General features: G+C 54.6%; 2 protein-coding genes across 8 annotated transcripts in view; both read right to left on the bottom strand.

Moving 5' to 3' along the window:
• FECH (ferrochelatase) overlaps positions 1-9,960 on the bottom strand; it is a 32,866-nt gene extending 22,906 nt beyond the window's left edge. For 3 of the 6 annotated variants that reach the window (XM_071579920.1, XM_071579919.1, XM_071579916.1), the window contains exons 1-8: positions 9,581-9,955; positions 5,615-5,720; positions 4,379-4,498; positions 3,865-4,013; positions 1,020-1,154; positions 664-770; positions 321-419; positions 83-190 (exon numbers count right to left, since the gene is read on the bottom strand). In XM_071579920.1, the coding sequence (XP_071436021.1) occupies positions 83-190; positions 321-419; positions 664-770; positions 1,020-1,154; positions 3,865-4,013; positions 4,379-4,498; positions 5,615-5,720; positions 9,581-9,638 (882 nt within the window). In that variant the 5' untranslated portion in view covers positions 9,639-9,955. Of the gene's footprint in view, positions 1-82; positions 191-320; positions 420-663; positions 771-1,019; positions 1,155-3,864; positions 4,014-4,378; positions 4,499-5,614; positions 5,721-9,580 lie in introns of all 6 variants that reach the window. The other 3 variants (XM_071579915.1, XM_071579917.1, XM_071579918.1) reach the window with 3 other exon arrangements.
• A 2,363-nt stretch (positions 9,961-12,323) lies between these two features.
• Positions 12,324-19,458, bottom strand: NARS1 (asparaginyl-tRNA synthetase 1). 2 transcript variants are annotated; one of them, XM_071581239.1, is made up of 15 exons: positions 19,362-19,458; positions 18,477-18,559; positions 18,227-18,292; positions 18,031-18,123; positions 17,751-17,840; positions 17,524-17,602; positions 17,105-17,175; positions 16,753-16,839; positions 15,423-15,644; positions 15,118-15,317; positions 14,844-14,979; positions 13,959-14,072; positions 13,396-13,527; positions 13,087-13,218; positions 12,324-12,940 (listed from the first exon to the last, which is right to left on the bottom strand). In XM_071581239.1, exons 1-15 carry the CDS (start codon positions 19,426-19,428, stop codon positions 12,809-12,811), a joined length of 1,704 nt encoding a protein of 567 aa, XP_071437340.1. In that variant the 5' UTR covers positions 19,429-19,458; the 3' UTR covers positions 12,324-12,808. The 2 variants fall into 2 exon arrangements, with proteins under 2 accessions (XP_071437340.1, XP_071437341.1); XM_071581240.1 differs by having other exon boundaries at positions 18,477-18,556.
• Positions 19,459-19,913: the final 455 nt, after the last annotated feature.

Below are 19,913 nucleotides of genomic sequence, written 5' to 3'. Positions count from 1 at the left end.
AAATATAAATAAAGGTGTAGTGTTTTCAGTTCAGTAAAACCCTGCACAGGGTTTTTCTGCTTCAGCTTCCCTGAGCACTCACCTTGGACTGCCAGACGAGCCTGTAAGGGTTGGAGTAGTTGAGCTTCTCCATGACCCTCTGGACTGTGGCTCCCACTTCCTGAGGATACGGATCCCCACGGTTCACCACCTGCAGCACAAACACACCAGGCCTTTCTCTGCCAGGGCACACACACGTGCCTGGCATGTGTGTGCCCACGCCCTCCCCTCAGCCAGCACAGCTCAGGCTGACAGTGGCAGGAAAGCCTGAGGTAACTCACAGACATGGGCAGCGAGTGAGCCGAGAAGAGGATCACCACGTCTTTCCTTTTGTCCGGAGGGAACAGGTTCAGTTCCTTCTGGATGTGATCAGCAAAGCACTGCTCAGAGGAACAAAAAGCAGAGGCCTGAGGCAGGAACACTGGCAGGCATTACTGCTCTCAGTGACCCAGACAGGCAGCACATTTCCCTAAGAACTCCCAGATTCCCTTCCGTGTGCACCGTGCTGAGGCAGCTTGTCTGGGGAGTGCCACCACCCTTCTGAAGCCTTCCTGTTATCCCTCCCCAGCACTTTTTCTACTTTTAACAGAAAATACAAAAACCTCAAAGGCTTCAAATCCACACCTGAATGAGAAGGGGGTGTGTGGGCCACCGGTCAATAATGCTCCACTTCATCTTCGGCTTCTCCCCTTTCTCGTTATAGTAGCGATAAATGGCATTTAAACTGCTTCCTGAAACACAGGATGGAGAACACAAGTTCAGGCAGGCCATCAGCCACCTGTAAGGCTGGAACAGCTTGGCAGCAAGGCATTAACACAGTTAAAAATGCTGCATAATTAAACTGCAACTGTAAACCAGAGCTGAGAGCCTCAAATGGGAGCCATTGTATCCAGGGTCTCACAATGTACCCATCTTACCAAGTGCAAACGATTTCTCAGAGGTCACAGCCACGTTTGCCCCTGCCCTGCTCAGATTCTCACCTGTGGTGGAGCAGCTGTACTGGGGGTACTGGGTGAAGGCCACAGCCCTTTCAATGCCGTCCCTCTCCATCTCCTCGATCGCCTCCTCCGTCAGGGGGTGCACGTAGCGGAACCCGATGTAGTATTTGTGAGGTGCTGCCACAGGGAAGGGGATGGCACAACAGAGATGAGAACCCACAGCAACACACCAGTCATGTGTAAAACATGCAAGAACCAGACAGGCTGAAGCTGCTGAAATAAACCTGTGATAATTTCCCGGCTACTTTTCTAATCATTGCCATATAAACCCATCTTGATAAGGCCAAGCAATTTTCTGGTACCTCTTTTTGCTGTGATTGGAATTTAAAAGTGATTTATCCTGTGGTTTGCCTCTGCTGCCTTTCCTGAGTTCAGCAGAGGTGACGTTGCACTGGGTAAGTCCTGATTTCAAGGATGCATTGGTAAAAAGTGTCACTAAATGAACACCTGGATGTCCTCACACAGACACAACAGCTCCAGCTGCCTCCCCTGCCCCAGTGGCACCAAACCCCCAAGGACCAGGACTATTGTTTGGTGCAGGAGGGCAGTGACACTGAAACAGGGACACGTGTTCTTCCATCCTGGTTCTGGGAGAGGTTCACAGAAATCTTCATGGCTTTAATCACTTTATTTTGGAGGCAACACTATGCTCTTCAGGGATATTTCAGGGTTTTCCATCTCTAATCTTCTGGGTGTCAGTTTTGGGAGCAGGGCCTGGCTAAGGGCAGGGAGGGGAGGTTTGCTGCTTTCCTTTTTTAAGCAGAAGACAGAGGTTCTCAGGAGAACAAAAGCAAAGTTTCTTTTTCAGGGTTTCCGGGTCACTGGCTCTGAAATAACATTTAGCAGGTTTCTGAAGGAAGCAGATGTCCCATGCTTGGGCTCCACTCCATACATTAATGCAGGATTCAGCAAACAGGTTCAGTCAGCCCCAGTTCTCTGCAGGAGGCAGGAGAGCTCCCAGCCGGGAGCAGCAGCAAATAATAACCCAACTTCAGGAGTCCTTGGAGCCAGTAACCTCATTAACATTTTTGAATGGCATTAAGGACAAAAGTCTGACTAACCACAGCAGGGACAGTAGGAGTTTAACCTAAAAAGGGCATTCTGGGGAAAAACATGGCCAACCTGGAAGCAGCACTCTTGCAGATCAAGGCAAAATGACCCTAAAATTGTTCCTCTGCCACACGTTTCACATCCTACCAGCACCCAGTTACTCATTAGTGGGGCTCAGCACTCCCAAAGCACGACCTGTGAGCACACAACATTCCAATCTGATCAGCCTGGAAGCACATCCAGCTGCTCCAAGCTATTCTGGGGGAACACAGGGTGCTGCAGGGCTGCAAGGACACTTGGAATGCTGCAGGAAATGGTTAGCAGAGCTCAGCACATCCCATCGTTAAACTGCAGCTGGTAAAAAAGGAGCCTCCAAAGGACTTATCAGGTGTGAGAGGAGCAGAGGTGGGTGTGACTGCACAGAGAGTGCTCACCAAACAGAAGTGGGAGTGGGACACTGGGAGAAGCAGATAAACCTTCCCAGCTTTATCTGCAGAACCTGCTGCAAGTCTGAGCCTTCAGGGCCTCCTGCTCCAAGAACAGTCCTGCTTTGGGAGCCACAGCAGGCCTTGGGCTCTGACTGTACTTGCAGGGACCACAGTTGGAACTAAGCTAGAGTCTCATCTGTGGAAAAATGGACTAAACATCACACGAATGAAGGCACCACTGACATGTTACATGCTGAACAAATGAAACAAATTTGGTTCTAGCCTTCCAAGAGCTTCACTTTTCACCCTTCAGACCCTTCTAGCAGACTTCAAACTCCTGTTCTAACCTTTTCTGTCCAAGCCTGAGACATGTGCCACAAAGAACTACAAACCAGCTTGGAATGAAATAACCTGTATTGTCAGACATGGAGGGGATTCCCTGCCACAGCAGCAGCACATCAGCAAAGGTCATGGACACCAGAGGGAGCAGAAGACTTGCAGCACCACACCTGGTAAAGCTGCTGAGCTGAAGAGAATGGAGAGATCTCTCCCCTCTTTGGCTTCTCTCACTTCAGCAGCTTTTCTATTACAAATGTTCAGTGCTCCCATTTTCACACACAAGTCACAGCTCCTTGCTGGGAGAGAGCAAAGTTCAGAGGGTTTCTGTGACCCAGAGAGAAAGGAGGGAGGTTGTTTGCACCTTTTGAGTTTTCTCATCATGAAGGACTGGCAAGGAAAGCATCTCCTTCCACCCCAGCCAAACTGTTTGGCCTTATCTCCTGCTGCACCCCACGTGGGGCTCTGCTATCACTGAGCCAGGCCCTGCAGGGCTCATGTACAGAGCCTTGTCTTTCCTTCCAGCTGACCTCTCTCCAGCCTGCAAACTGTGCTGCTGAGATCACCACTCTCAACCCCTTCTCCCATGGCTGCCTTAGCTGTTCACATGAAATACATTCCCCTTTCTCTCCATCTAAGGTTCAACCACTTGTCTTCAGTTCAGGCAGGGTTCACAGGGCAAGGTGTGGCACCTGGCAGTGGTGCACAAGCACAGAGACTGCTGGCACCTGCCTCTGGACACCTGAAAGTAACACACTTTGTCTGTCACAGTCCTCTCCCTGTAACCAAAGGAGAGAGAGGTGACTCTGTGAGCTCACACTTCACTAATGAATTTACAATTAACTGAGTCCCTTTCTCTCCAAGCCTTCTGCACTATCCTTGCCATGATTCCCCAGCAGGACTGAGATCCACACCATCCCACAATGAAAACCAGGAGGCCCAAGCTGCTTTGCAAGCACACCCTTTGAACACAGGGAGCCACAGCAGCTGTTGGAAGCTCATCCCAGCAGTACCTGTGTGAGGGGACATGCTGTCCAGCAGCTTCACCATGCCTTCTCCCTGCACTGCTGTCCACTTCTTGATGGGGGAGCCCCCCCCGATCCTGCTGTACTGCTCCTGGATCTTCGGAGTGCGGCGCTTGGCGATGAACGGGGCCAGTTTGCTGCAGCATTCCAGAGGCACAGGAGTCAGTGGCAGAACCCACACCCCCTCCCCTCTCCCCACACCCCCTCCCCTCTCCCCACACACCTCCCCTCTCCCCACACCTCTGCTGAGCGAGATTTCTGTGGCAATCACCCCACATTCCACCTGTGGGGTTTGTTGGATGTTATACCCCATCCCACTTCCCACACCTCGATCTGCAATTAGAAGGGAACGACCTGGGCACAACTATTTCTAACACTGTTTGTTGCACTGACTGCTCCCAGGATGACACTGTCCCAGGAACTGCAGCTCTGCACAGAAGGTAAATGCCTGTAGGCAAGAGCCAACCCTGCCTGTGCCACAGCAGACCCCAGGGCTCCTCACTTCTGAGCCGGCATCGTCATCAGATCTCTGTCCAGGAAGAGACGCAGTAAGAAGTCATGGACGTCATCCAGCCGCTCTGGGCCTCCCATGTTCAGCATCAAGATCCCTGTTTTGGGTTTCCTATGGAAGCAAGAGAGATTTCAAATCCTTCTATTTTTATCACTATGACAAAACAATCTTACTCTCCTGCATTTCTCCTTTGCAAAGGCAGCTCCTACTCAGAGGCTCCTCCTGCTTATATAAACACATGAACTACAACGGCCTGAGACAAGTATTTACACGATCTTTGCTTTTTTACAAAGTACCCACTTTGTAACAGAGTTTAGCTGGAAACACACTGACAAAGCTGTCTCAGGATGCAGGCCCTGAGGGTGGTTACAAAACAGGGTCTAAGGAATGGTCTCAGCTGCAGATTCCAACCCAAACAAACAGCAGCATTCTCTGAAAACAGATGAGCCACCCACACAGGTCTTTGTCTTCATTCCTGTGGGGACACATCTGATGTCCTGCAGCAGTGACACAGCAAGGAGCCATTGTGCACACAAAGTCATGGCAGGGCTGGTTCTGTTTGGGTTGTTGGTTGGGTTGGGTTTCCCCCAGTGGAATTTCTACCCAGGTGCAGGTCTGGCACTCTGTTGTAAGGACAATGTCCCTCTCAATGGAGCAGAGGGAGGAATCAGCCTTTACAGAACGGCTGCTGATCACACCTCTCCCCCCATTTCTCCATGGAATTGTTTCCCCTGCTGGAGGAAATCCAAGGACCAGGATCTCTCACTTCTTGAGTGAACAGAGCCAAGGTTGTCCAGAGGGCTCTGCCCTCATCTTTTTAAACCAAAGTCCTACAATAGGGCACTGAGAGGAGCCCAGGCCTGTGGCAATGGTCTGGGATCTCAGCTTCCAATCCCTGCCTCCTGGAGTGTCTGTCAGGAGGTTGCTGAATAAAACCCAGGCAGCGGGAACCAGAACCTCAAATAATAACCATAATTAATGCTCTTGCATTGCTCCTGCACTGTCTCAGGCCTGTCGTGGGCCAGAGCCCCACTGAGCTCTGCAGGAACAGGGCTGCCCCTGCCCCAGGACTGCACATACGAGGCTGGGCAAGTGCAGCCAGGCAGATAAACCATCACACCCACCCCACCCAGCCCAGGCCCCGTGGCTGCCCCTCAGCAGGGAGGGCAGCACATGTATCAGGGAGAGCCAGAGGGCCTGGGAGCAGCACCCACCCAGCACACCTACCGCTCCCGGGGCTGGATCTGTGGCTTGGCACTCTCTGTCACCACCGCGGCCGTGGCCTGGCCCTGCCATCGCACCGGCACCCGCAGCTGGGGGCAGCTCCTGAGCACTGCGGGAGAGAGAACAGCACACTGAGGGGCAGCTCCTGACACTGCAGGAGAGAGAACAGCACACTGAGGGGCAGCTCCTGAGCACTGCAGGAGACAGAACAGCACACTGAGGGGCACCCACAGCTGGGGGCAGCTCCTGAGCACTGCGGGAGACAGAACAGCACACTGAGGGGCAGCTCCTGACACTGCAGGAGAGAGAACAGCACACTGAGGGGCACCCGCAGCTGGGGCAGCTCCTGACACTGCAGGAGAGAGAACAGCACACTGAGGGGCAGCTCCTGAGCACTGCGGGAGAGAGAAAAGCACACTGAGGGGCAGCTCCTGACACTGCGGGAGAGAGAACAGCACACTGAGGGGCAGCCACAGCTGGGGGCAGCTCCTGAGCACTGCGGGAGACAGAACAGCACACTGAGGGGCAGCTCCTGACACTGCAGGAGAGAGAACAGCACACTGAGGGGCACCCACAGCTGGGGGCAGCTCCTGACACTGCAGGAGAGAGAACAGCACACTGAGGGGCAGCTCCTGACACTGCAGGAGAGAGAACAGCACACTGAGGGGCAGCTCCTGAGCACTGCGGGAGAGAGAACAGCACACTGAGGGGCAGCTCCTGACACTGCAGGAGAGAGAACAGCACACTGAGGGGCAGCCACAGCTGGGGGCAGCTCCTGAGCACTGTGGGAGAGAGAACAGCACACTGAGGGGCAGCCACAGCTGGGGCAGCTCCTGAGCACTGCGGGAGAGAGAACAGCACACTGAGGGGCAGCCACAGCTGGGGGCAGCTCCTGACACTGCAGGAGACAGAACAGCATATTGAGGGGCACCCAAACCTCACCACTGCAGGAGAGATCACACTGAGGGGCACCCACAGCTGGGGCAGCTCCTCAGCACTGCAGGAGAGATCACACCACACTTACAACCTGGCTGAGGAGCCTCCTCACCAGGACAGCACTAATCCCTCCCCAGCCACACAAACACACTCAGAGCATTTTCTCCCTTCAGCTCCAGGCCCTGGAATCAAAGGAAGTCAGGAAATCAAAGCTTCTGCCTTTCCTTGAGTGCTCTGTATAGTTACAGCTCTGCAGATCCAAGGCAGCAACCAAAAACCCAACCAAAACCTCCCTAACCTTTAAGCTCCACTCCTAAGTCCAAAATAACTGGTGACAACACAGAGCAACCAGTGCTGACAGCAAGGAATCAGTGTGTCAGGCTGTGACTCCTGGTGGGACAGACACCCCTGGGCTGACCCCACACAAGCTCTGCATTCCTGCACCACCTCCACAGGGTAGGTTGGACCCCTGCTCCTGTTTGCCCCTGTGTCAGGAACACTGAGCAGCAATTTCAGAATCCGTTTACCTGCAGATGTGGCCACCTCCTTTCTCACTACCCAGCCAGGTGATGGGGAGTAGTCTGGATTTAAGCATCAGCCAAAACCCAGGGTTTTACAAGTAAAGTCTTCCCACATCCACCTCCCATTCCAGCTCTCTAGATGCCCCTTAAGACTCTGGAAGGGATTCCAAGGTCTCCCTGGAGCTTTCCCTCTCCAGGCTGAACACCCCCAGCTCTCCCAGCCTGTCTCCAGAGCAGAAGGGCTCCAATTCTTGGAACATCTTCACGAACTCCTCTGGACTCACTCCAGCAGCTCCACATCCTTTTTGTGTCAGAGGCCCCAGAGCTGAACACAGCTGGATTATCTTTAAGGCTGCTTCCAACCCTTTCCATGCAATTCCATGTTGGTCACAGCCTGTCCTTTGAAAAGTACACTTCCTTCTCCTCGGGAGTTCACAGTCATTATGTGACATTTTTTTAGTGTAACAATAGTGTGGATTGCTCCCTTTGGAGAGGATGGTTGGACGCTGCAGCCCCGGCTCCCCGGCCATTGTTCCGTGCGACGCTGCCCCGTCGGGCCGCGGGAGCTCCGCGGCAATTGAGCCCCGACAGCACAGAGCGACCCACCCGCTGGGCTGAGCCTCTCACGGCTCACAGTTCCCTAATAACCTCCTGAACAGGCGCTGAACGGCCTCAAAACCTGCGGAAATCAATGACAATCCAGCTGCCGACTCGGGATTACAAGTGTGTAGCTGTGGAGGGCTGTGAATGAGTTGATATAAAAGGCTGCAACTAAAGAACCTCCATTCAAGCATTGCTGATGCCTGAAAGGCTCTTTTCAAATATTTACTTAAAAAAAAAAATGAAAAAAATGGTTAGATACTGCAGCCCCGGCTCAGACCCCGCCAGTCCCTGCCCTGTGCCCACACAGACCCTGTCCCTGTGCCCGCACAGTCCCCGCACATTCCCTGTCCCTGTGCCCGCACAGTCCCCGCACATTCCCTGTCCCTGTGCCCACACAGTCCCTGCACGGTCCCTGCCCTGTGCCCGCACAGTCCCCGCACAGTCCCTGCCCTGTGCCCACACAGACCCTGTCCCTGTGCCCGCACAGTCCCCGCACATTCCCTGTCCCTGTGCCCGCACAGTCCCCGCACATTCCCTGTCCCTGTGCCCGCACAGTCCCCGCACATTCCCTGTCCCTGTGCCCACACAGTCCCTGCACGGTCCCTGCCCTGTGCCCGCACAGTCCCCGCACATTCCCTGTCCCTGTGCCCGCACAGTCCCTGCACGGTCCCTGCCCTGTGCCCGCACAGTCCCCGCACAGTCCCTGCCCTGTGCCCGCACAGTCCCTGCACAGTCCCTGCCCCTCTGCCTTGTGCCCGCACAGTCCCTGCACAGTCCCTGCCCTGTGCCCGCACAGTCCCTGCCCTGTGCCCGCACAGTCCCTGCACAGTCCCTGCCCCTCTGCCCTGTGCCCGCACAGTCCCCGCACAGTCCCTGCCCTGTGCCCGCACAGTCCCTGCACAGTCCCTGCCCCTCTGCCCTGTGCCCGCACAGTCCCCGCACAGTCCCTGCCCTGTGCCCGCACAGTCCCTGCACAGTCCCTGCCCCTCTGCCCTGTGCCCGCACAGTCCCCGCACAGTCCCTGCCCTGTGCCCGCACAGTCCCTACCCCTCTGCCCGCACAGTCCCCACACAATCGCTGTCCCTGTGCCCACACAGACCCCGCCTGGCACTGCCCCTGTGCCCGCATAGATCCCGCACAGTCCCCGCCAGTCCCTGCGGAGCGGGCAGGGCTGTGCCAGGACCGCCCTCAAACAGCAGAGCGGCTCCGCTGAAATTGCACTCCAGAGAGGGAAAATTAATAAAACCACAGTCAACGAGAAGCTGCGCCTGACGGCAGCAGACGGCGCGTGCACCGCGGGTGAGGGGACCCCGCAGTGAGGGGACCCCCGAGCCCCTCAGACACCCCTCAGTGAGGGGACACCGAGCCCCGCAGCCCCTCAGACACCCCGCAGTGAGGGGACACCGAGCCCCGCAGCCCCTCAGGCACCCCTCAGTGAGGGGACACCGAGCCCCGCAGCCCCACAGAGATCCCGCAGTGAGGGGACACCGAGCACCGCAGCCCTCAGGTATAAAGAGACCCCGCAGGTGAGGGGACCCCCGGGACCCGCAACTCCACAGAGACCCCGCAGTGAGGGGACACCGAGCCCCTCAGACACCCCGCAGTGAGGGGACACCGAGCCCCGCAGCCCCACAGAGACCCCGCAGTGAGGGCATCCCCGAGTCCCGCAGCCCTCAGCCACAGATCGCACTCAGCCCTCAACGGAAGCCCCACCACGGTCGTGCCCAGCCCCGCCGCAGGCCCCGGCAGAGCAGCGGCCCCGGTGCGGGTCAGCGTTACGAAAGGCGCCTTTGGGGCGTTGTGTAACGCGGCGCGGCCGCCCCGCCGCCCTCGCAGCCCCGCGGGGACCGGGCCGGGCCCCTCCGCGCCCTGCACCGTCCCGCACACAGCGCGGTGGCCCCGCACTCACCGTGACGGGCAGCGGCGGCAGCGGCGGCGGCGGCAGCGGCCATCTTGGCCGCCCGCATTCCCTCAGACAGCGCCAGCGCCGCCGGCCCGCGCCTCGCAGCGCCTCACACCGCCCCGGCACCGCCTCGGGGACTGCCGGCACCGCCCCGGGACCGCCTCAGGGACCGCCCCGGCATCGCAAACACCGCCCCGGCACCGCCTCGGGGACTGGCGGGACCGCCTCGGGGACTGGCGGGACTGCCCCGGGACCGCCTCAGAGACCGCCTCAGGAACTGGCGGCACCGCCCTGGCACCGCCTCAGGGACCGCCTCGGGGACTGGCGGGACCGCCCCGGCACCGCCTCAGGGACCGCCCCGGCATCGCAAACACCGCCCCGGGACCGCCTCAGGGACCATCCCGGCACCTCCCCGGTACCGTAAGCACCGCCCCGGCCCCGCCTCAGGGCCTGCCAGCACCGCCCCAGGGACCGCCCCGGGACCGCCTCAGGGACCGCCCCGGGACTTCCAACACCGCCCCGCACGGTTGTCCTCGAAGCCCCGCGTTGTGCCCACGCTGTCCCCAAGCTGTCCCCAAGCTGTCCCCAAGCTGTCCCCACGCTGTCCCCAAGCTGTCCCCGCGCCCCTCAGGCCGCCTGGCCCCGGCTCCGCTCCGCAGTCCCCGTGCCACCTTCCCACAGAGCCAGGGCGAGCGACCCTCGGTTTGCACAGTAACCTCCGAGTTGCAGAACGTTTGAAAAAACACGATTTAAAACGGATTTTTAAAAGGCATTGGAATAGGTTGCCCAGGGAGGTGGTGGAGTCACCATCCCTGGAGGTGTTTGATGCATCTGGATCTGGCACTGGGCGATGTGGTTTAGTGGTTTAGCAGTTACAGTGCTGGGCTGATGGTTGGATTTGTTGACCTTAAAGGTCTCTTCCACATCTGGTAATTCTATGATACTATCATTCTAAACACAAATAAGCCAACACCACAGCAGTTACCCTGCACAGTAACATGTGGTTTACATTCCATGTCTCCTCAGCAGCAGTTTTGACAGCAGCTCATGGAAGGGCCAAGGGCAGAGCCAGCTCTCAGTGCTTCTCCTCCAGAAGTCCTTACCAAGGGGGACCAGGTGAGCTTGAACATAGATAAACATAAAATAGTGCATGTAAGGAGAGGGAATCTAATCAAAGCTACAGGACAGTCATCTCAAAGCTGCCAAGGACAAGGCTGACAAGTCCTGGAGCCAGTGCTGGCAGCCCAGTGTAACCAGTTCCCAACTGCATGGACATACCATGAGAGAAAATCAAAGGGAGGATGAGAAATCCAAGCTCTGATTGCATATTTTCTCCTTTTCTGCAGGCTTATTTTCCCTTTCTAATGAAAGTCAGTCCAAGCACTCCTGTATTGCAAGAGCTGCAGCACCTTTCCAAGATCCCACACCCTCCTCTCCACCACCAGAGAGAGAACTCCACAGCAGTCTCTGGCAGGTTTGTCTCCACTGCATCTTTCATCCCAGTCACCTTTTAAGCTCCTTATCTGATCTGCCTCATCCACAAGCACCTCTTAAATCCCCAGTCCTTCCTCCAGTAGTTCCCTTGATACAGAGGCTTTAAACCTTTACAAGCAGCTCAGCCCTGCCACGTTTGACTGAAAAGTGATCGCAGCCAATGATGTTTTCCCAATCCTTTTCCCATCCCATCACTTCAGGCACCAGAAGGAAATTATTTTATAAAGTCTTTACATGGTGCCAGAAGCCCAAGCTGCTCCCCCAGCTGCTGTCCTGGCAAGTCCTCACTGAAGCAGCACATTTATTCTCATTTATTCCTCTACAACTGGACAGATGAAGTGACCCTCCTAATTACAAAAATTCATGCCTTTAAGTTAATCCATGGGGATTTAGTTTAAAAAGAAAAAAAAGTGCATGCCAGTTGTTGGGATATGTGTTTACTGCACTTGAAAACTTGTGGGCTTTTGTCCACACCATATCAAGCAATAGGCTCTGAAGGCTCAGTGAAAGCTGCAGACATTATACATCAAGTAATGTCTTGCACACCAGCTTCTGTTGCCATCATTTATTCACTGCTGATTTAGACCAGCTAATATAACATGCAAGATGAGGAAAACCAGTCACTTACTACAAAAATATGGATATCCACAGCTCAACAGTTCCAGGAGTGAATGGCAAACCCAGCTCAAGTCTCAGTGCAGGTGGCACATGATGCCTCTACCCTTTTTTGTCTCTCTGGTAAAAGGAACTGCTCTATTTATGACTAAACCCCATACAGATGAGTGAAGACATGAAGTATTTCATTAACCCTGTTTGGTAACTTGGTCACAGCCAGAGAGGCTGCTCAGCTGCAGGAGCACAGGGGACCACAGGGAGCTGCTCTGTGTACACACCTCAGTGCAATGTGGGAAAGCACTGCCTGGACACCGTGGAAATCCAACAGTGTTTCAGGTACCAGTTCCTCTGGATCTTTAGTCATTTCTAGTTTGAAATGGGGAGCAAAAGGCACCACAACCCCCCACACACCCAAGTCCAGGCTGGGTGTGCCTGGACCCACCGCAGTGGTTCACCCACAGCTCTTGGGAAAGGGAGCAAAGCCTCAGCATTGCTGAGCAATAAATAATCTGAAACAACAAAAAAAAACCCCAAACCCACCTCTCACAATGGAATTCTGTGCACTGTTCTCCACACCTTGCTACTGAATCAGCTCAGAGAACCCCCATTAAAATCAGCAGGAGCTTAAAGAGTGCAGAGCTCAACGTAATCATTCCCATTTTAATCCTTTGTTCGTGTCTCTCCATATCATTCTCGGAGAGCACTATTAGGGAACTTCAAGAGCCTGAACTCCTGACTTCCCCAACAAGAAACGCCAAGAGATTAAAATTAAAGCAAATTTTAAAACAAAATAATCAAATGCCCAGCATATTTTAAGTCTCAGAAATTAAAAGCAGAAGCCTATCTTGTGTTTTAAATGATAACTTATCAGGATCTTTGTTTTGTGTGGATTCAAGAGCACAGATGCAGCTAAACAATTTTTCTAAGGTTTCTTCCACTTAATTAGTAGCATTTTTCTTTTAAAAAAGAGAGTTGTTTCTTTTCCTTTTCACATCCTAAACTGGTATTTGAACTAGCAGCAGGTTGCAGGAAGTGCTGTTCTCAGACAGGCTGTAGTGCAGCAGAATGTAACATTCTCTCCCAGACATCAGCTGCTCATTTTCCAGGAGTTTTTCCCAAGGATTGTTAAGGTTTGCAGCGCTGGACGAAGCGTGGGTAGAGACAGACATCTCGGATGTGGTGTCTGTTCAGGATCCAGGTCAGGAACCGCTCTAGCCCCAAACCGTATCCCCCGTGAGGGCACGTGCCGTATTTTCTCTGTGAAATTCAGAGCAGAGAGTGCGTAGTGCACATTCTCCTGTTATTTATAGCTGCAGTAACACCACCAGAAACAAACCAACCCTCCTAAGAGGAAAAGCCCCACCCGTGGGATGTGCCAAGAAGCACGTCCCTGCCATACCGACCTGATCCGTGTACCAGTAGTAGGGGGTGGGATCAATGCCCTCTCTCTTGTAGCCCTCGAGCAGCTCCGCGCCGTCCCAGGTGCGCATGGAGCCTCCCACGATCTCCCCCACGTTTGGCATCAGCACATCCACCTGCAAGGCACACACAGCGCGTCCAACACTCACAGGGAAGCTGCTGCAGGAGGGGAGGGCAAACAGCCCCAACACGCCGTGCCAAGGCAAGGATCCCCCAAGGATCTGCCTGGAGCACTATTCAGAGCCACGCTCCCCGCTGCAGGAAGCCCAGAGCAGCAGGCAAACAGCACTCACAGACTCGGTGAGCCGCGGGTCGTCGTGGCAGCGCTGCATGTAGAAGGACTTGATCTCTGCGGGAAAGCGGCACAGCAGGATGGGCTCGTTAATGGTGTCTGTCATCAGCCTCTCGGGGGCTTCGGGGATATCCTACGGGTAGAGGAGGGTTTGCTGATACTGAACACCAAAACTACTCCCATGTACGAGTCCCACATGAATCAGGCACGAAACAAAGGTAATTTCAGACTATCCTAATGGATCTGAATTCTTAAAACAAACTTATCTTAAAAGAAATACATTTATATATTAAACATACATGTCCTGGGAAAAAAATCTGTTCAGTTAAAATCTAATCTCACCAATGTCTCAGAGAGAAAACTGAGGGAAAAAAATCCTGGCTACACCATCAAGTTCTCTGGAGCTCCTTCAAACAACTGTCTCAGGTGTTGGAGAAGAGAGGACAGGGAACAGATGGCAGGTGACAACACAGGTTGTGATTCCAAAGCTCAGGGACATCAGGTGAAATACCATCTCACACCTGCATTCCTGCATGACACTACACACCTCCCAGCAGGACGTACCTCCCCAAACTCGTAGTAAGTGCCATCCTCCTTCTTCACATCGTGTTCCCTCAGCCACTCGATGGCCTCAGCGTAGTTCATGCGCCGGAAGGGACGTTTGGGGGGCTGGAAGCCCTGTGGGCGAGAGCAAACACCGGTGGCTGAGCACCACATTAAAGAAGAATACTTTTCCAGTTGGTCAGCATGTCCAGACTTGAAGCACACACACTCCTCTCCCAGCTCACACATCATCAAATTACTACTTATTAAATAAACAAACTGAGCTCAGTACTGAAAAGCGAGAACAAAACACAACCCTTCTGACCCCAGCAAAGCTCTGACAGAATATTTCCAGCTAATTCCTGCTCTGTAGGAATTCACTGCTGTTAGCAAAGAGCCACAACAGGACATTTCTGCTTATTGGGTTTCTGTTTATCAGTAAAACAGGCCAGAACACCAGGGATGAGACAGTCTGTGCACACTGTGATGGAGATCAGGGTTTTCTCAAAGCCAAATCTTCTGTGCAAAGGCAGAAGAAAAAGGGGCTCTTCCAAACAAGGGCAGCTTTAGAGCTCCATGAAGGGAGGAAGTGAAACACCAGTTGTTTCACCACTCCCTTGTGCTCCACCCACAAGCACCAGCCGACTGATATTCCAGGCTCTGGGATGGAGGTTTCATTATGTTGGTACTGCACACACTGCCATAAATCCTGGCACACTGCTGGCTCCTGGAGCTCACCAACAGGGCTTGCCCCACAGTTCCCTGCTCTGGAAGTCATTACCAGCCTGGCAGCATTTTCATTCTTTTGATGTTACTTAATATTCTCATTGTACTGCCTTCCCCAAAGGAACACACTGATCAGAAAAGGCTAAAAATCCTATTTTCTTGGCTATTCCCATTGCCTACCGGGTTGAGGTCGTACAGGAGACTTGCTGCAGGTGATTTCAAGATTCTGTCTACAACATCACACACCAAGTTCTCCAGACGGTCCAGCAAATCCTCGAAACTTATAAAAGGACATTCAGCTTCGATGTGAGTGTACCTGAAACACAGAGTCACACCATCACAAAGCCACGTACAAGCAACACATCTATACGAAATAAACTCTTTAAAAAACCCCACACCCAAACACACACTTCTGTCCCATTTGTAAAGGAAATACAGCTGTCAGTGCCCATACTCTGCCAAGTGCCTGCGGGTCCTGGACTGCTCTGCCCGGTACGACTGAGCCACACAGAACACGTCTCCCAGGGCCGGCAGGCAGGTCTCCAGGTACAGCTGGGAGGACTGGGTCAAATAGGCCTCCTCCCCAAAGTAATCCAGCTTGAAGAGGGTGGAGCCTCCCTCCACCTGCGTCTGGACCAGGGTCGGTGGTGTGATCTGTGGCAGAACAGGGGCTGTCACTGAGGGAAGCAGCAAGGACACGGGTGACAGCACCCAAGAGTCAGGGCACCAGAGCAGGCACACCGTGGAACACACACTCACCTCATAGTACCCATTGGCAAAGAAGTGGTCCCTGAAGGCCTGCACGACCATGGAGCGCACCTTGAAGATTTTGGACATGTTCTCACCTCGAATCATCATGTGCCTGTTGTTGAGCTGCACATCCACCTCCGAGTCCTCGTTGAGCAGGTTGTCAGCCCCTCCTGCCGGGGCCAGACCGATGAGCTCCCAGTAATCACAGCTCAGCTCGTGGCCTCCCGGAGCCTGCCAGGGGCACAGAAACAAACACTGGGCGAAACGTCCCCTGTGTGCCACAGGATGGCTTGTGACAAGGGCCTGGAGTGACAGGAAAAATGGCAAGGGCAACTGCCAGGGGCCAGGATTAGATGGGATACTGGGAAGGAATTCTTCCCTGTGAGGGGGGCAGGCCCTGGCACAGGTTGGGCAGAGCAGCTGTGGCTGCCCCAACCCTGGGAGTGTCCAAGGCCAGGCTGGACAGGGCTTAGAGCACCCTGGGCTGGTGGGAGGTGTCCCTGCCCATGGTAGGGGTGGCACTGGATGACTCTGAGTTCTGCTCCCACGATCTCCCCCATGTGGGTCACAGCCACCTTACATCCCTGAAAGTGGCATTTTTCATTCATTTGCAGTATTTTCAGGGTAGGAATTCAGATTTTCAAAGGCTAACCCACAAATGTAATCATGTGGGGTTACAGTAACTGAGCTCAGCCCTCACCTCGGGCTGATCTCCTGGGGACAGGACCCAGTGGCAGGGACAACTACAACAACTCAGCCTACCCCAATTTCACTGGCAAAACGTGCCAGAATTGGCCTGTGGTGCATGGCTTAGCAGAAAAGTGAATTATCCACAGAGCACCACCAAAGGTTCACACTTGGGCCTTATTCTGCACACACAGGCAGACACAGTGAGGGGCTGCTTTGCTCGAACACTAATGTGTCTCAGAAACACTGTCTGAAGCAATGTAACACTCCAAGTGTAATGTTTCTTGAGACAGGGTAAAGGGCCTACAAACTCAGCTCAGTAAAATCCCTAGTTCTTAACTCACAGAACAAAAACTGAATGAATCTGTTAGAGAAAGTGAAACTAATGTAGTTTACTTAACCTAATTCTCCACTGTTACAGACCTGGAAATGCCCATCAGTGGAAAATTGTTTCAGGTAAGAGCAGAACAGTCACACAGGTCACCTGTCCCACTCCAGACCAGGGGTGACAGGGCAGCTTTGGGAGGGTTGTTGTTGCTCTGAACTGAATTCCCACTGCAATAATCTAAGATTCCTTCCACCTCTGCCCCTGCTCCCCCCAGGACAGCGATGCCCAGTTAAGGAGGAGCAGAACCCCCAGGAGCTGCCATACCTGCTTGCCCTCGGGCAGGAGGTTCAGTGTGCCATACACTGCCACGCTGCTCTCCGTGGACAGCACCAGCCCATTGTAGCACTGGCACTGCAGGGAAAGAGACACAGGCACAGGTAAGGAGGCTTTTAGTCCTACATTTCCTGTGGCATCTATTGGAGGCACAGACAAATTAACTCACAGTCACTTCTAAACAGCTCCCACACTGACACACTGCAGTGGTAGGAGATACACTGAACAGTAACACAACTGAGTCAGTAGGTTTAGAACTTCCCAACACCCACATAAAAGAAAACCAGATTAGGTATGAACACTTCAATTACTGAGAGACCAGAATGAAACCATCACAACTTACCAGCTCATCAGAAAGAACGCACTGAAGAAACCCTGTGCCATCTCTCAGGACAATGAACATCAGATTTTTCCCTAGTTAAAAAGAGAAGAAATTTGCTGATTTCACTACAAGCAGCTGCTGGTTAGCTCCTCACTTGGTAGGTTTACCTCAAAACACAGAACAAGTGTTTTGAGGGAATTCTGCAGGACCAGACTCCAAACCAAACATCCCACAGGATTCCAGCTAAGAAATGTCTCTATGCTCACACATCAGGGCAACTGTCAGCATTTCAGTGACCATGGCAATAAACCAAAGAGGACACCTAAATGATGGTTAACAATTTCGGACTAGGTGCTGTTGGACTCATCCTGTGGCCAAATTTTGAAGGCCACTGTCCTGTTCCATCTCCCTGCACAGGCTCAGTAATGCTCGTGCCCTACCTTGCCTCCGTAACCTGTGAATCCAGCCAAAAATCTTCACTCTTTGCCCTCTGTAAGCCTCCAGAGCACTGATTTTCACCTGTCAGGAATAAAAGCATCAAACAAGGCAGTGATTTGTCCCCTCTTGCACACAGGGCTCATGAAGGCCCACCCCAGAGCACACACAGTCCTGTGCTGAGCCGATGCTGCAGCACAGGTTGTGTGCCAAGGCACAGGATCATACTCACACATTTGGGCTCTGGAAGGCTGGGATCATTCTTGATAACAATCTTCTTGGCTTCCTCCAGGTTCTTCTCTCTTCTCAAGAGATCTTCTGCCTGGTTAAAAACAGGAACTTATTAAGCAGCTGTAACCAGGCCAGTTGTAAATAACATGTGAAACAACAGCACTGGGGTCAGGAACCAACTGCAGCTGTTTTGGAGGGGCAGGAATGACAGTGACACACAGTGACAATGACACTGTAATGTTCATGCAAAACAAAGGTGCTCTGCTCCCTCTGCAGCATACCTCCTTCTTCTCCTTGGCTTCATTCTTCATCTGCTCCCTGTGCCACAGCTTCTTGACATTCTTCATCTGTGACTTGGAAATGATGGCCCATCTCTAAGGAATCCAAGGAGAGCAGAACACAGAACATTACACTGTGTCCATTCACACTGAGAAGCAGTAAAATAATTCCCACTAGGAAGCTCTGATACCACAGTACCTCGTTTTCTTTTTGGGAATCCACATAAATCGTAGGAAATGGCTCTTTTCCTGCTGTCATCAGTGCCTAAAAAGCAGCAGAAAATAACAGAAGTGAACTCAAATCATCTTCACAGAGTCTGAGCAGGCATCCTGCTCCTGCTCAGGCTGCAAAAACAGGTATGAAATCCACATTAAAAATACAAGGGCCATCACTGGCCCGAAGTATATTCCACACTGTTCCAAACAAAGCAGGTGTTTTCCACACTTACCTTTAACACAGTCTTGAACGGTTTCTTTTGTGTCCCATCACCGGTGGAGTCATTGCCCTCTCGTTCAGACACATACAGCTCTTCTGGGATACACGACAAATACGGGCAATTAGCTAAATTATGAGGAGGAAACTGGACACTGCTCACTGCAGGGGGCTGGACAAAGTGACCTTTAAAGGTCCCTCCCGCCCCAAACCTCTCCAGGATACAACATCTTCAAAGGCACCAGCTGGTCAGACAGGACCAGAATTATTTCACATTTTCCATTGTAAAATCAATCCCTGCAGTGTGTTCCCTAAGCCTTAAGCGCTCCCGAGGTGCTGAACTGCACATCGGGAACACGCAGCATCCCTTCCGCTTCCTGCCTCGTGCAGGGAAGGGCAGAGAGGTGGGGACGGCACCGCCCGGGGCGCAGAGCAGCGTTGGGCTCTGCCGGCCGGGAATCCGCACCGGGAGCGCAGAGACCGCGGCCCGTGCCCGCCCCGCCCTGGGCCCCGCACGGTCGCTCCCCGGGGCTGCTCAGCGGCCGCACCTCCCATACCCGCCCCGCACCGCCCTGGGCTCGGCACCGGCACTGCCAGGGCTGCTCCGCACCGCACCGCCCTGGGCCCCGCACGGCCGCTCCCCGGGGCACCGAGACCCGCAGGAGAAGCGGGGGCGAGGGTGCGAGGGATGCAGGGGGTACAGGGGATGCGGAGGATGCAGGGGCGGTGGTGCGGAGGATGCAGGGGGTACAGGGGATGCGGAGGATGCAGGGAATGCAAGGGATGCGGGGGATGCGGGGGATCCGGGGGATGCAGGGGTGCGGCGGATGCAGAGATGCGAAGGGTGCGAGGGGTACAGGGGCAGGAATGCGGGGGATGCCGGGCCCGGCCGGGCTCTCACCGAGGGCCATCGCCGCCGTCCGCCCCAGCACCTCGTCCGCCATGGCCGCCCGACACAGGAACTGCATCACGGCGCTGCTGAGCCAACCCCGCACCGGGTTGCGTCAGCCGCCCCACCCCGCACCGCCCACCGCTCCGCACCTCCCATTGCACCGCACCGCCCACCGCTCCGCATCGCCCATCGCACCGCACCGCCCACCGCACCGCCCATCGCACCGCCCACCGCTCCCGCACCGCCCATCGCACCGCCCACCGCTCCCGCACCGCCCACCGCGCCGCCCACCGCACCGCATCGCCCATCGCACCGCACCTCCCATTGCACCGCACCGCCCATCGCACCGCCCACCGCTCCCGCACCGCCCACCGCACCGCACCTCCCATCGCACCGCACCGCCCATCGCACCGCCCACCGCTCCCCGCACCGCCCACCGCCCGCACCGCCCACCGCTCCGCACCGCCCACCGCTCGCACCGCCCATCGCACCGCCCACCGCTCCCGCACCGCACCGCCCATCGCACCGCCCACCGCTCCCGCACCGCCCACCGCGCCGCCC

This window comes from Pithys albifrons, chromosome Z (genome assembly GCF_047495875.1).
Source record: "Pithys albifrons albifrons isolate INPA30051 chromosome Z, PitAlb_v1, whole genome shotgun sequence".
NCBI classification, from domain to species: domain Eukaryota; kingdom Metazoa; phylum Chordata; class Aves; order Passeriformes; family Thamnophilidae; genus Pithys; species Pithys albifrons.
Note: the sequence above shows the minus strand (reverse complement) of the source record. Positions and strands in the feature narration are given on the sequence as shown.

Excerpts from the sequence above, each read along its gene's own strand:
- NARS1 (XM_071581239.1), bottom strand. The coding sequence starts at position 19,428 with ATGCAGTTCCTGTGTCGGGCGGCCATGGCGGACGAGGTGCTGGGGCGG. Across the intron at positions 18,124-18,226 it reads ATTCCCAAAAAGAAAACGAG|AGATGGGCCATCATTTCCAA; the intron begins GTACTGTGGTAT and ends TGGATTCCTTAG. Across the intron at positions 13,219-13,395 it reads ACCCGCGGCTCACCGAGTCT|GTGGATGTGCTGATGCCAAA; the intron begins GTGAGTGCTGTT and ends TGTGCCTTGCAG.